At 43.9% G+C, this 16,167-nt stretch overlaps 1 protein-coding gene across 1 annotated transcript; it reads right to left on the reverse strand.

Annotated features, from left to right (window-relative positions):
- Nucleotides 1-883: 883 nt before the first annotated feature.
- LOC123425573 (major facilitator superfamily domain-containing protein 12-like) lies at nt 884-12,941 on the reverse strand. The gene is made up of 13 exons (XM_045109264.1): nt 12,615-12,941; nt 5,865-6,066; nt 5,378-5,447; nt 5,022-5,218; nt 4,858-4,933; nt 4,698-4,772; nt 4,375-4,454; nt 4,129-4,255; nt 2,722-2,781; nt 2,212-2,262; nt 1,946-2,104; nt 1,492-1,624; nt 884-1,401 (listed from the first exon to the last, which is right to left on the reverse strand). Exons 2-13 carry the CDS (start codon nt 6,032-6,034, stop codon nt 1,232-1,234), a joined length of 1,368 nt encoding a protein of 455 aa, XP_044965199.1. The 5' UTR covers nt 6,035-6,066; nt 12,615-12,941; the 3' UTR covers nt 884-1,231.
- Between the last annotated feature and the right edge of the window lie 3,226 nt (nt 12,942-16,167).

Genomic DNA, 16,167 nt, shown 5'->3' on the forward strand with positions numbered 1-16,167 from the left:
ATTTAACTACAAAGACCGAGCAATGCTAACTAAATCAAACCATAGCAAAAGTCGTTTATTGTCAACACATCTCCTGAAAGTAATTTTCAGGTTGGGCCCATCCCATACATCAGCTATGGCAAGATTCCAAAAATTTAACCTTTTTACCACAATCCACTTTTCACTGATAACCCATTTTAGCTGCCTTAGCAGCCCACAGAACACCTTTCCAGAAGGATGAAGTGTTTGTATCAGGGCATAAAAAACATACGATAAATTCATCCCGAATTCCTATTTAGACTTCGATTCTTTTACTGAAACCATAGGGTGTCTCTTGTACGGTAGAGCCACCTGACCAGGCAGCAAAAATGTTCACACCTGGGACCTGGCGCAATGACGTCAAACTTGAGAAACCCGCCACCATCGTCAGCCAGTTCGTGTGAGCTTGTGGTTGTGGTGTTTGTGGCAATTGAGTGACTTGTGACACTACTATGGTGCAAGGAGTAGTTGTGTGTGTACCTGTTAGGCTCTTCTTCCGGCGATCTCCATTCGAAGTCTCGGTGAGATACGCATTTCTGCATATGCTTAACCCCTTGGGCATTCACAGCTCCACTATTTAGCCTTTCAAATCAAACAAGAAATGGAATGGCCACCACTATCCTTTTGCCTTTTTTCTTACGGCCCAAACTTGTCCTTCTCCATAGCACAAACAAATGCTCAAGCTTTCAGTCGGCGTTCTAGCCGTGTCCGTCCCCGCATACCAGCAATAGCACATTATAGCAGGTGAGGCTATCTCAGTCACCAAGACAGGCACCGTATAATTCACTGCAACTCTGATCAAATTTAGGATGAAATCGCGATCATCCAAAACAAATTCCCAACCCAAGTATGCCAAGAAGAAGAGTAGTACATAGCCACATGGGCGTGGATTAAACTTTTCAAATGAATATACATACAAGCTTTGCATTGTTCTGAACAATGTGACTAGGATCAATTTACACAGTTAAGTATGACCATTGGCAGGTTATATGACTTCTGTGCTACTTCTGGTTTATACTCAACGCCTTGTTGAGTAACCTTCTCTGTTGGTCCCTAAACTTCTCCCAGACTACACAGTATATAAGTGGATTGGTCGTGTCTGAATTTGTTTCCCACGTGCCATATACGAATATACGGTTGTTAGCACCTTCACAGAATATATGCAGGACTGGTGATCAGATTTCTATGGTGCAAGGTGTGCTACCAGCAAGAGTTAGGCAAGAAGAGGCTCCACTAGAGGTCTCCGTCGAGCTTCAGGGAGGTCCATGGTATGAGCTACTATGGCTGAAAGCAGCGAGAAGACAGCTGGAACTAGCCCCAGACCAAGCCTCGTAACGGAGTAGCCATATGCCAATTCTCGGTTCTCACTGATCTTGGTGGTTCCTGCCATGCAAAAGATGAAAATCTCATTGTGTATCAAATTCACTTGTTGTGAATAATCATCAGTGCCAAGGTACCGGTAAGTAACACTACCTTGATAGGACTCAAGGATATACAACGCGATGCCACATGACACTTTGTCAATAAAACTTAAAGAGCCGTACACAAAAGCACAACCATTTAGATCTTCTCCTACTAAAACACCTTCCATGCTGATACTTGTGACCTGTGATCAAAGGAGACCGAAGAGATAAGAGTGATGAAAAGTGAGCTGCCAGCCTATAACATGATTATGCATCACATGCCCAAATGTAGACATATTCAATTGCAAATCTTCAAGAGGCTATGAAATGCTCACAGCAAGCCATATACCAAATGGATATATATGTCAGAGTTGTACAAGCCGACGTGGCTAACAACTACATATAAGATATAACATATACTTCTAAGCCAAAGACATAGGAATATTTCACCATGAATTTGTACCTGTATCATTGTATATTATACTAAATTAACTCTTTAAACCGAATCAAGGATAGAAACATACTGTCATAAGAGCATTGGCGGCTCCTATCGTGATTGACAGGGGATACATGAAGTTGTGCATTCTGCTTGGTAAAAGAACAATTCCAATACCAGACAATATCCAAATCATTGCTCCAGCTGAGAAGTAGTTTTTTAGACGCCAACCCGACCATCTAGTCTCCTATAAAAAATATAGAATTCCATTGAGTTGGTTCCTCCAAAGAAATATGCTCCCCATTGAGTTGAGGAAGAAAATTAATTAATTAAACTCTAAGAAGATAGTCGGACCTGTAACATGACAGATACTACCAAGCTGCATACATAGATAATAGCAGGTACCTGAAAAACAAAATGAGGAAACAATAGTTCATGGAAATTTAATTTTATGAAACGTATCAAGAAACTATCTAGATTAATCACCAATATGAACTGGATTGCAGACCTCAATGAAAAAAAAAAGAGGAAAATATCACCGGGTAGTATCCCTTTCAGCATTTAGATTATATTGAGAGTGAGCATTTAAGTGCCTAGTATCCCTTTCAGCATTTAGATTATATTGAGAGTGAGCATTTAAGTGCCTGATTGGACGACATGTATAGTGTAACTAATGCAAAGCAAGCTTACAAAATTTCACACCTGCATCATAAGTCCTATTATTTTTCTTCTAATTCAGGCTTTTATATTGTATAATAGCACATGTATCACATGAGTTCAACTTGCCCAAGGACATAATCAACATCAGGACGAAAAAATCATAGGAAAGCTATTCCAAGAGCAAAAGGGGGAAGAAAATCTTACCAGCGCTTTGGATGATTGGTGCATTCCCAAATCATTTATCACGTAGAAAGCAAGAAATGCCTGGTCAAATGTATACAAACATTATAAATGATCTGCTATCCAGTTGAAATTCAAACTTCAAAGAATTAAGGTGGTAAAATGAAATTATACAGAAAAAAAAATACTGTAATATAATAATATATATACAAACAATGCACACAACATTAAAAAAATGCCATTTATGCGGGAAACATATTTGATATCCAATCTATCCTTGACTGTGTAAGACATATATTAAATTATGAGAATACCTAGGAGGAACTAGATGTCTTTTGTTTAATGAAGAAAAGACCCCATCGAGCAGAAGAAAGCTAGAATTTGGGTGGTGAGATTTTACATCCATTCCCTCACCCCACTGAGCTAGGCTCAGTTCCTTTATTATATGAAGGTACGCTAATATACGAATATATATATACAACTGGGGCACCTAGGTGCCTGGGCACCTAGCCGGTCTTTCATTAATGGATCGTGGATCCAAATGCATTAAATTTTGCATGCAAGATTTTTCCATATATGATATTATTTCCCTTCCAAAGTTAGCACGTATGCATTTGTTTCCAAATAATACACGCATGCACAACTTTCCTTGCATGCATGATCTCCATCTGATTCTTTCCAAAATAAAAGCATGTACATACAAAATCAATATACACAAATGTGAAATATCCAGAATTTTGTGAGTATGGACTATCGTTCCCCGCAAAAAAAAAAAGAGTATGGACTATCGTTCCAATATACTCAGACAAATCTGACATTTAGATATCATAAAGACAAATTTATGAGTATGTACACATATTATATTTTTTATCATATTCTCATATTACTAGGGATATAACATTATAAATAGTGTGTAACATGCTTTAAATAATCTAATGAATCAAACATTATACATACTAGAGATATAACATTATAGAGCATTTTCTATCTTTGGCATGTCAGTATATTTTAATGTTCTCTTACAAAAATTGAAACAAACATAATCATAAGATAGTTACAGCACAGAAAAGGATAGTAAAAACCAATTAAGGGATACATGTAATGTGTAACACCGCATGTAAGACTGAACTGATAAATATTTCATACTAAAACATCTAAAAGAAAATGTTGTTTAATAATTAATGTGTGAAAAAATTGTCTTTTTTTAAAGAAATTTAGCCATGTTTCCCCATGCCATGATATAACATTGACAGTGGGTTCTACACCTAGTAATATACCTTAATCCACAAGAGATTTCCTTTACCATACATGGCATTCATCAAATAATAATCTAAGGCTTGAAAAAGAGCAAGTAAAGTACAAGGCAGCAAAGTAAATGGAACGAACAAAGTTGTTTGGTCTCATAATCACATAGCTTAAGATTACTATTACCTGCGAAACATTGGTTACCAATCTAGTGCACATGTAGACTAGAGCAACTTGGTAGTACAATACTTTCTTGAACCAGTGGGCCCATGAAATTCTGGAGAGGCTCTTATCCTGAGAAGATTGATTTAACCTACAGAATTCAAAGTTAGAAACAAACTGAAAATAAAACAAAAGGAAAACATACTGAAAGTTAAGAACATGGGACTATAACTTTGTAATCTAGATGTCCAAATAAGGTTTTCATCTTACCCTGGCTCTTTTGTTCCAATCAAGAACGCGACAACAAAACAACATCCGATGGAAATGGCCGTATAAGCAATCCAACGATACTGAGCAAAAGGATTTGAGAAATTTAGGATAAAAACAAGAACTCAGATAAATGATACTTTCTCCATTCACAAATACAAGATGTTTTGGATATTTCAATATGGACTATATACGGACTGAAATGAGTGAATAAACACACTAAAATGTGTCTATATACATCCGATTCAGAAAAAAAGTTAGAACATCTTATATATGTTAACGGAGGGAGTAGTATCTAGTATGTATTACTTAACACAAGAAAGTACCTGAACTAATACACTCACTGACTGCATTAGAGTAAATATCAACAAAGCAATGCCATACAAGCTAAGATTTGCAACCTGGAATAAGCATGAAAAATGAACAAGTCAGTGGCAGTTATTTAGATACCTGGACACAGTAAAATCAAGGCAGAGTACGGTGTACCATCGTGAAGGCATTGCGGCAGCTCACTAGTGCAACCCGACTTGTAGGGTTTGACGTCATGCAGTTCACCATTGACCTTGGAAATATATAAAAGATATACACAAATGATATGCTGAAATCACAAGAAAAGCATGAATGTAAGTAATGCAAGGAAGGAGCATTACATGTGAGCGACTTGGGTAACTGCCCAACCAACATTAAAAATAGAGGCAAATATGCTGTATCCAACAGTCTCCAGAGTAGATGAGTTAGTCCCGGTGAGTTTGCAAGGCAAACAGCTACCAAAAACAGATGAGAAGGAAATTGCTACTAGGATAGATCCTCCTGCATGCCACAGTTTGAAATGTCCAAAACGATCAATCTGAAACAAAAACAATTCATTTATGTATCTACTTCAGAGCAATACACAGTAAATACAGAAAAAACTAGCACTGAATGCCTGAGAGAAGCAATCAAACATATATTATATCAGAAACTTTTAACAGTCTGTAATATAAATCCTGTTCATTTTGCCTCATACCAGCTCACCAACAAAGATTGTTGTGAAGCCATCCGCCAACTGACCGGAAAGCATGACAATAGCAGCATCACTGCAGAGTTGAATAAAAGGTGAATTGTCTAAAATAATTCTGAAGTAACAAATAATTATTTCAACCTTCTTCAACATTTCAGGCAGAATATTTCTCAAAGCATGAAGTGTCTAAATGGTCCATTTTCAAATAGCATAACATATATATATATATATACACAACACACACACAACATACACATAAAGATCAAGGGATAGTAGATTTTTTTCTGAAACATATATTATCACACCTAAAACATGATGAAGTTTAATATGAACATATATCCGATGCATTTATTTGCATGAAGAGTTACAACGATAGCTATCAAGGATTGCAGGAATGTCTTCATTCAATATGATTTTGCAACATTTGAAAGAACAGAATATAATGATTTAGAGTACAAATGGAGAAGAAGAAAAATTTAATCCTAGTACATACCTTGGACTAAGACCGACGTCCGTCAAGAATACCAACAAATACGTAAACCAACAAGATGATGTGATATCATTTAGCATATGCCCAGAGCCATAGGAAAAGATTGGCACTCTTCCTAATGGCTCGTCCCATTCTAATTCACTTGATGGCTCATTACCAATCATTTTAACCATTACTTGACGTTGGCAAAACTATGAAGTATCACCTACATTACACAGGAAAACACATTTAATTCAGTGTGTAAATACATGATATCACCTAAAAAGCACGGACACGGCAGGAATTGCCGATTGGGAGTCCTGATACGGCAGGATACGGCGACACGGCGGGATACACGTATCCCGCAGTATCCCATGATTTTCGATTTAAAAAGAAGAAGAAAATTAAGGGATACGGCGGGATACGTCAGGGACACGGTGGGGATACGGCCCGGATAAGGATCAGTCTGTTGGCTTTTGAACGTGCGTATGCAGCTGTACAGGCGTGCCTACGCGATTCTTGCTTCGGCCGGCTACTTGACGGAACTTGCGTAACTAGCGACACGAATAAAACTGATCGATGGATTTGATGGCTAAAGGCCCGTGTCGAGCCTTTGCTTTGTATTGCTTTTCGTTTTTCTGGTGTTACAATCAACACCCCTAGGGTGTCTTTTATACACGTCCACAAGGGACTATGGAAATAGACTAGGACTAGGAATCCTAATACTACTAGGACTCGGTTTGGCTTTCTTTCCTAATCCTACATGAGCAACATGATTAACATCTACATTCACCTCCTTAATCTTGTTGCTTGACTTCACTTCTTGCACTCCGACTTTCCTCCTCATCTCGATGAACTTCTGTCGACCGAGGGACTTGGTGAAAATATCGGCAAGTTGGTCTTTCGTGTTCACATGTTGAACCTCGATCAGCCCTTCTTCAATGCACTCCCGGATATGGTGGAACCGGGTATCTATGTGCTTGCTCCTTTCGTGATGAACCGGATTTTTGCACAACGAGATTGCAGCTTGGTTATCGATCTTCAGTGACACCTTCTGCACCTCCCGCTTTGCAAGAATAGCTAGGAGTCTTCTCAGCCACACTGCTTGACAAGCCGCCGTGCTTGCCGCTATGTATTCTGCCTCGCATGAAGACAGTGCCACCACCTTTTGCTTCTGAGAATTCCAGCTAATCGGATTCGGGCCAAGGTAGAAAACCATGCCCGTTGTGCTCTTTCGGTCATCAACATCACCTGCCATGTCGCTATCTGAATATCCACGAAGGATCAATCCTTCCTTTCCCTTTCTGTACGTGCAACCAAGATTAATGGTGCCTTTCACATAGCGCAAGATTTGATTGACCGCGCTCATGTGCTCGGTTGTCGGATTCTCCATGAAACGACTCACGATCCCGACTGAATAAGCCAAGTCAGGTCGGGTATGCACCAAATATCTTAGGCTGCCCACAACGCTTCGATACATTGTGGTGTCCACCGGCGGATTTGAGCTACGCTTGCTCAACTTGTGACGTTGGTCCATTGGAACTTGTGTCGCGTAGCAATCTGACATGCCACACTTGTCCAATAACTTGACCGCGTAAGCCGATTGACATAGGGAAATCTCTCCGGAGCTTTGCTTCACTTCGATGCCCAAGTAATAGCTGAATAATCCCAGATCACTCATGCTAAACTTGTTCTTCATTTGCGCCTTGAAACGTTCAATTTCTTGTACGCTATCTCCGGTGATAATCAGATCGTCGACATAAACTCCAACTAGCAGGTTTGAGCCTTTGGAGTTCTTTGTATAGACTGCGTGCTCGAGGGGACATCTCTTGAACCCGAGCGAGACCAGACTTCGGTCTAACTTTGAGTTCCAAGCTCTTGGCGCTTGCTTCAACCCGTAAAGTGCCTTCTTGAGCTTGTAAACTTTCCCTTCTTCGCCTTTCTTCTCGTAGCCGAGGGGTTGTTCCACGTACACTTCTTCTGTGAGATCGCCGTTGAGGAAAGCGGATTTAACATCCATATGATGAACCTTCCAATCCTCTTGTGCTGCCAAAGCTAGGAGCACTCTCACCGTCTCGATTCGAGCAACCGGTGCAAACACCTCATCATAGTCAACTCCTTGACGTTGAACGTAGCCCTTTGCAACGAGTCTTGCCTTGTACTTCACAATGGCACCCTCCGTGTCCTTCTTTAACTTGTAAACCCACTTCAAACCTATCGTCTTTTGGTTTGGAGGTCGGGTTACCAAAGTCCACGTGCCATTGCTCTCAATTGCCTTCATCTCCTCATCCATGGCGTGCGTCCAGCTAGGACTTTTGCTCGCCTCTACGAAGTTCGCCGGCTCCTCAACTCCGAACAGACATAGTCCGGAGTACTCAAGCGTAACTGGCTTTGTGTACTTGTAGACTTTCTTGAGGGTCTTGTAGCGACGAGGCCCTGAGGAGTCCGTTGTGGCTTGCGAAGGAGGCGACACAAATTGTGTCGGTGTTGATGCACTTGAGGAAGACGGCTGAGACCCTGGTGTGTCATCGACATCCGTGTCGTCGGCGTAGTCGTCGTGACCGTGACCATCATCTTGATTGTCGTCGTCACTATGCGCCTCGTTGTCGATGTTGTCGTCGAGATCTCCGCCTGTGTCGTGCGCGGCGTTGTCGTTATCTCCTTGCGACCTATGCGCGTCGTTGTCGGTGTCGGCACCATGATGATCACTACCATTGTGGTCACCTTGGTTGGGCGTCTTGCCAACCACCTGGACATCCTCCCCTGCATCATCATCAGTTGGAAATTCAACTGCAAATATGTTACTGTTTGGAGCATCGTCGGCTGCGGCGCTCCAATTCCACGCTTGGTTTTCTTCAAACACGACATCGCGTGAAATCCGTAGACGCTTGGTTTGTGGATCGTAGAAACGGTATGCCTTGGTGCCAGAACTGCTCTCGTATCCGATGAACACCATCTTGGTGCTACGATCGGCAAGCTTTGAGAGATGCGGCTCCGCCGTCTTCACATGTGCCACGCACCCGAATGTCTGTAGATGAGACACATTCGGCTTACGTCCGTAAATTGCTTCATACGGAGTCTTGCCGACCACCGCCTTCGTTGGAGCCCGGTTGAGAAGATAGACCGCCGTCGAGACAGCTTCTCCCCAAAAAATCCCCGGCAGGTTCTTGCTCTTGAGTAAACTCCTTGCCATGTCAACGACGGTTCGATTACGCCTTTCAACGACCCCATTCTGCTGCGGCGTGTAAGGTGCCGTGAGGAACCTCTTTATGCCAATCTTCTCGCAGTAGTCGTTGAACTCATTCGACGTAAACTCTCCGCCGCGATCTGTCCGTAGAGCGCGAACCTTCAGCTTGTGTTCCATCTCCGTTGCAGCCTTCAGCTTCTTGAACGCTTCAAACGCCTCATCTTTAGACCGTAGGAGAACGACCCACATATATCTCGAGTAGTCGTCTACCACAAGGAAGAAATACTTCTTTCCAGCGTGAGTTGCCGGGGTGATAGGGCCACATAGATCACCATGGAGCAGCTCGAGTGCATCACTTGCACGATAGGTAGACTGAGCAGGGAATGGCCTGCGGTGCTGTTTTCCAACCAAGCACCCGTCACATACTCGATCAACATGGTCGATAACTGGCATCCCGGATACCATCTCCATCTTTGACATCTTCTTCAAGGCGTAGAAGTTAACGTGTCCAAATCTAGCATGCCATAACCACGAATCATCATCACTCTTGGCGAGCCAACACTCTGGTTGAGATTGATCAAGGTTGAGGATATAGAGCCTATTCCGTGTGCGATTAACACGAGCTAGCACGTTTCGGAAGTTGTCGAAGATCGTCATCACTCCGCTCTCTATATTCACCTTGCATCCATTCTCGTCAAGCTTCCCAATAGAGATGATGTTGTTGCGCAGCCGTGGGATGTAGTACACTCCGGTGAGTATGCGATGTTCGCCTGTGAGACCCTCAAAGAGGACAGATCCTTGCCCGCAAATCTCCACAGCTGAACCATCACCGAACTTGACCGAGCCTTCAACATCGTATTCCAGCTCGAGGAATTTCTCCTTGCACCCCGTCATGTGGTTACTGGCACCCGTGTCGAGATATCACGACACGTTCTGATCACCGGATAACTTTGGTGTCACTTTTTCCTCATGAAGTAGCACCTTCCGGCTTGGTTTCACAACCACCGTTTCAGCGAGATCACAAACTTCGGCCATCAGAAGACCTGGACCTTCGTCTTCCTGCTTTGCCAAATTTGCCTTGATCTCCCGCTTGTTAGGCTTTGGACAATCCTTCGCAAAGTGACCCATCTTATTGCAGTTATAGCACTTGACCTCGGACAAGTCCAAGTTCCGTGGTTTCTGCTCTTTAGATTGGCCCGCCTTACCACGACCTTGTGGTTTGCCTTTTCCTTTGCCTTTTCCATTTTGTCCATCGCCCTTCGTGTTGCTTGAGCCTTCGCCACCGTCACGCCTTCCTTTGCTACTTGGGGCCTCCCAATCTGTGCGCGAGTACATGAGTTGGTCACTACCTCCTCCTTTGCCTTTCCGACAGCCACGAGCATTCTCTTCCCATGTCCGCAATCGTCCGATCGCCTCCGTTATGGTCATGTCGTCGATGTCGTAAAGCTGCTCGAGCGTGCCGATGATGTACGTGAATTTATCAGTGACAGAACTGAAAAATTTCTCCACGATCTCGGTCTCATCGAGCTTTGCACCAAGCGCGCGGATCTCTCCCACCAAAGTAGTAAGACGCATGGCGTAGTCATTCACAGATTCAGTTTCCTCCATCTGCAACTTGTGAAATTGGCGCTTCAGCACTTGTGCCCGAGCCTTGGTGACGCGATCTTTTCCGATCCTCATCTCCTTGAGTGCGTTCCACGCCTCTCTTGCCGTCTCGAACTCCGCCAATGTCATCAGCATGGAATCCGGCACAGACTGGGCTATGGCGGCCATGGCACCTTCGTCGCGCTCCTCGTCGACGTCGTCGTCCGTGATGGCCTCCCACACTCGAAGGGATCGAAGAATAATCTTCATCTTCACCGCCCACACGCCGTAGTTGGCGTCGGTGAGCATTGGGTACTGGATGGGGATGTTGCGATGCGCCTGGACGTTAGCGCCGCTCGTTCCTCCACCACTGGTTGCTGACTTGACGCCCTTCTTCACCTTGTCGCCATTCTTGTTCGCCTTGGCACCGCCGCTGCCGGACTTGACCGACTCAGCGTCGCTGTCCGTCATCGTAGATCGTAGATCGTCGAGGCTCTAGATACCAATTGTTGGCTTTTGAACGTGCGTATGCAGCTGTACAGGCGTGCCTACGCGATTCTTGCTTCGGCCGGCTACTTGACGGAACTTGCGTAACTAGCGACACGAATAAAACTGATCGATGGATTTGATGGCTAAAGGCCCGTGTCGAGCCTTTGCTTTGTATTGCTTTTCGTTTTTCTGGTGTTACAATCAACACCCCTAGGGTGTCTTTTATACACGTCCACAAGGGACTATGGAAATAGACTAGGACTAGGAATCCTAATACTACTAGGACTCGGTTTGGCTTTCTTTCCTAATCCTACATGAGCAACATGATTAACATCTACACAGTCAAGCACTTGATAAAAGAGACACCGAATGGGGCAGTATTCTCTATTCTACTCTCTTTCTCTTTAATTTTCTGTACTAACTATATTATATGGCATATTTTTATTTTATTTTATATATACCGACCGTATCCCTGAATGGCTGTTTTTGGAAAATGCCGTGTCCCGTATCCCCGTATGTGTATGCCCGTCTTTCCATCCCCGTGTCCGTGCTTTTTAGGATATCACTCCCCACTTCCAAGAAAAAGAATTGTACTGCAAGTTTTTTTTTAGGTTCTATGGCAAGTGGTGATAATGTCCGCATGCTGCTTTCAAGGCTCGAGAAACAGATTGCTTATAACCGAAATTTCAGTTTTATCAATAGTAATATCTGGATCAATAAAGTGACAAAAATCATAGTTATAAGATCGGATAATTGCGAATTATTTACATGATGCCAAAACTCAAAAGCAACAATCATATGTTGTCTGTGGTACTTAGTGCAAGGTCTCAAGCTATATCAAACGAGCATGGACTTCTTACTTTTACTGTTAATGTCATTCAGCAATAAATGCAAGGTATAGACCAAATTACAAGTGCCAACTGGCAAGGCATTCATGTTTTCTGGACTCCAAAAGATAGTAAAAGCATTTGATTGGTGTCAAGTTAGAAAGGATTAGTGAAATTTCCAGGTGATGCAATGATACAGAAAGAAGGTCCCTCCCACGAGAGAAAGTAAAGTTGAGACTCTGCTTTCTTTCTACTCCCCGCTTTCCTCTCTACCTTTCCCTCCTACCTGATCCTAATGCATATGAACAAAGGGAGCGAATTCCAACATGTGCACCTTGACGCCGTGACTGTGGGCACTGACACCAAGCATTAAAATATTAACTGAACTCACGAAAATACCAGATTTCTGATCCTCGTATATACTACTCTACAGACTAACGAAATCAACAAAACTGCAGAAAGCCGCCTTAGGCAAGATATATTTGTAGTTATCAAGACAAGATAGCTCCGAAATGGCCAATCCGCCGCGTTTGCACGAGACGGCCCCCAAATCCCGAAATCCCACGGCGGTCAGGTCAACGAGAAGCCCCTGCGGGCAGCCAGCAACCGACCCACGCAGACCCAAATCAGGAGAGAAAAAACCCCGGAGCTAGCCGATCAAACAGGCACCAGTGGAGAAGCTCTCACCAGCAGCCGCGGCGTGGTAATCGCCGCCCGTTCGGACCTGCGCAAGGACCCGTCCCGAAGAGCGTCGGGGCCGCCGGGGAAGACTATGTTTCCAACGAGTATATTCGGGGGAAAAAAAGAAGGAGAGGGGAAGCGAGCGCCGGGTATTGGCTGCGGGGGACGTCGCGTGGACGGCAGGCGGAGAGGGCGGAGCGACGCGACAGAGACGGGCGGATTCGGTGCTGCCGGAGAAGAGAGGCGAGCCGAGCCGACGGGAAAGGCAGTGGGGCGGGGGGAGAGGCGACTATTGGGTGGGGCTGGGCCGCCTCTATCCGAGAAAGACGGATAGGAGAGTGGACGGACGGTCAGGATACGATGTTCTTGGTGGAACTTGTGGCGCGCCGCGCGTCCGCGGCCGCGGGGGCGAAGAGAGAGAGAGGAGTGTCCCGGTACGGCGAGATTCATGCCATGTTTGCCGTGCGGATCGTGTGAATGGGTCTTGTTTGTTGGTCAGTGGCCGACTACCGAAGCCTCGTCGTTGTGTTACTTCCAAAGGAAGAAAACGGGCTACGGGTTTGTGAATTTTATTCGATTTGCGATCTGGCGAGATTGTCAAACAAGACGGAGCACCTGCTTCTTCTTGGCTGGAGCTCAGTCGGCGAGGTCTTATATACTTATATACTAGTAGTACTACTGTATAAGAGACAGCCAGCGCGCGTGCAGTTTAGACTTTGAGAGGAATCATCGGGTACGCTAAACCTGTATTTGTATTCTTCGGAATGCCTATAGATTGCGTATGGAGAGCGACCCTGCAAAAACTAGGGTCGTTTTCTAGTGAACAGCTACGCCCCTCTGCGCTGACTTTTGGAGATCCGCTGGCATTTGGGGGTGGAGCTCTAGTGGGCCACGTTGTGCAATATGATTCGCTTGCACATATCATAAATAAACACGGTAAAGGATGAAATCATTAATTAGGAAGTATTTCTTTCGAAGATCGTTTTCACCTTTTCACATTTTAACAAGTGACTCATTACATGCGTACCATTTATCGCAATCTTGGATTTTTTTATTTTCGTAGGTTCATATTTTCAAAACATTTTATCTCCTAAATCGTGCATCTAAATCTCGAACCGTTTTGATCGTTGGATTTTCCGTGTTGAGATCTTTAAAACTAGATCACATGTTGATAAGTTTTCACTAACTTTTTTTAATGAAAAAAATCGAACCAAAAAACCGTACCTCTCGCGATAGAAAAGAAATAGAAAACGTGTTTTTCCCCTTTCGGAGAGGCACGACCGTGCCTCTCATGGAGGCAAAATCGTGCCTCTAACGGAAGCAAAATCATGCCTCTTGCAGAAAAAAGCACGTTTTTTTTCCTTTTAAGAGGCACGGGCGTGCCTCTCACGAAGGCAAAACCGTGCCTCTCGCGGGAGCAAAGTCGTGCCTCATACAGAAAAAACAGAAAACACGTTTTTCTCCTTTCTGACCGTGCCTCTCGCGAAGGCAAAAACCATGCCTCTCGTGGAAGCAAAATCGTCCCTCTCGCAAAAAAAACGAAAACGCGTTTTTTTGTTTCCAGAAGGCACGGTCGTGCCTCTCTCGTGAAGGCAAAACCGTACCTCTCACAAAAAAACAGAAAACGCGTTTTTTCGTGAAAAAAAATCGCCAGAAATCTAAGAAAGACGATAAAAAACAAAAACACCAAAAAATAAAACAATCTAAAAAGCCAAAAATGCGTGCGAAAAAATAAACAAAAAACCGAAAGAAGCGCTCAGAGCGCGACATGTGACGACGGCTGAGAACGCGCTAAATGACAGTGCGCGAAAGTGTTCGGTGGGAGGCTCCCGAAAGAGCGCTCGCTAACTAGTGGCTTCCGATGAAAGGGGAAATTCTTTCCAGGTCATACGAGCCCCAACATAGGAAAATGTACAAACATGACCAAAGTAACGATGTGACCGTTCAAAAAAAGTAATGATGTGTGGAGTTTGAACTCTATTAGAGCGTCGATAGGCTAATTTCGGCCCCAGAATGCCTACGGACGCGTTCCGTTGTCTATAGATTTTGATGCGATTATATATTTTATGTTCATACTGCACATGTAACATGAGCTACTCTACGTGATCAAAGAACGGACAAACATATCGGTTATAAACGATAACAAGATCTAGTGCAAACGGACATAAACAAACTTTGCATCATTCAAAAGATCATCTAAGTTCGTCACCAGACAAGTTCTTAAACTTCGACAACTGAAAATGATATAAACATATGAGGAGGGGTGGGATCACCACTTCCTCACCGGGCCTTTGCCCCTTCGGTCATCGGTGCAACTGTAGGCATCCGCGGCTGGTGGGGTGGAGGCTTGGTTATCGGAGAAGGAGGTGCAGCTGTCGCCGTCACCGTTGTCGTGGACGGAGTTGGAGAGGTCGATCAACCCCTTCATCCGACGGACCGTCTTGTCCCGCTCCCGCTTCAATTTGGCAACCCGAGTCTCCTCCGTCGTTGCCTCCTTTTCCTCGCACTCTGACTGCTCAATGGCAAGCCGGAGCGCCTTCGGGTTCTTCTGCCTTAGGCTGCGAGGTTCTGTCTTCGTCGTCTGATGACCCATAAGTATAGGGGATCAATCGTAGTCCTTTCGATAAGTAAGAGTGTCGAACCCAACGAGGAGCAGAAGGCTCTGATAAACGGTTTTCAGCAAGGTAATAACTGCAAGCACTGAAAGTAGCGGTAACAAGTGATGGTGTAGTGAGGTGAAACGTAGCAGGTGAAAAGTAACAAATAACAAGTAGTAGCAACGGTGCAGCAAAGTGGCCCAATCCCTTTTGTAGCAAGGGACAAGCCTGAACAAAGTCTTATAGGAGGAAAAACGCTCCCGAGGACACATGGGAATTTCTGTCATGCTAGTTTCATCATGTTTATATGATTCGCGTTCGTTACTTTGATAGTTTGATATGTGGGTGGACCGGCGCTTGGGTACTGCCCTTACTTGGACAAGCATCCCACTTATAATTAACCCCTCTCGCAAGCATCCGCAACTACGAAAGAAGAATTAAGACAACGTCTAACCATAGCATTAAACTAGTGGATCCAAATCAGCCCCTTACGAAGCAACGCATAGACTGGGGTTTAAGCTTCTGTCACTCTAGCAACCCATCATCTACTTACTACTCCCCAATGCCTTCCTCTAGGCCCAAATATGGTGAAGTGTTATGTAGTCGACGTTCACATAACACCACTAGAGGAAAAGACAACATACAACATATCAAAATACCGAACGAATACCAAATTCACATGACTATTATCAGCATGACTTATCCCATGTCCTCAAGAATAAAAGTAACTACTCACAAAGCATAATCATAATCATGATCAGAGGTGTAATGAGTAGCATCAAGGATCTGAACATAAACTCTTCCACCAAGTAATCCAACTAGCATCAACTACAAAGAGTAATCAACACTACTAGCAACCTTACAAGTACCAATCGGAGTCGTGAGACGGAGATTGGTTACAAGAGATGAACTAGGGTTTGGAGAGGAGATGGTGCTGATGAAGATGTTGATAGAGATGAGTC

Source organism: Hordeum vulgare, chromosome 2H (assembly GCF_904849725.1).
Source record: "Hordeum vulgare subsp. vulgare chromosome 2H, MorexV3_pseudomolecules_assembly, whole genome shotgun sequence".
In the NCBI taxonomy this organism is placed as follows: Eukaryota; Viridiplantae; Streptophyta; class Magnoliopsida; order Poales; family Poaceae; genus Hordeum; species Hordeum vulgare.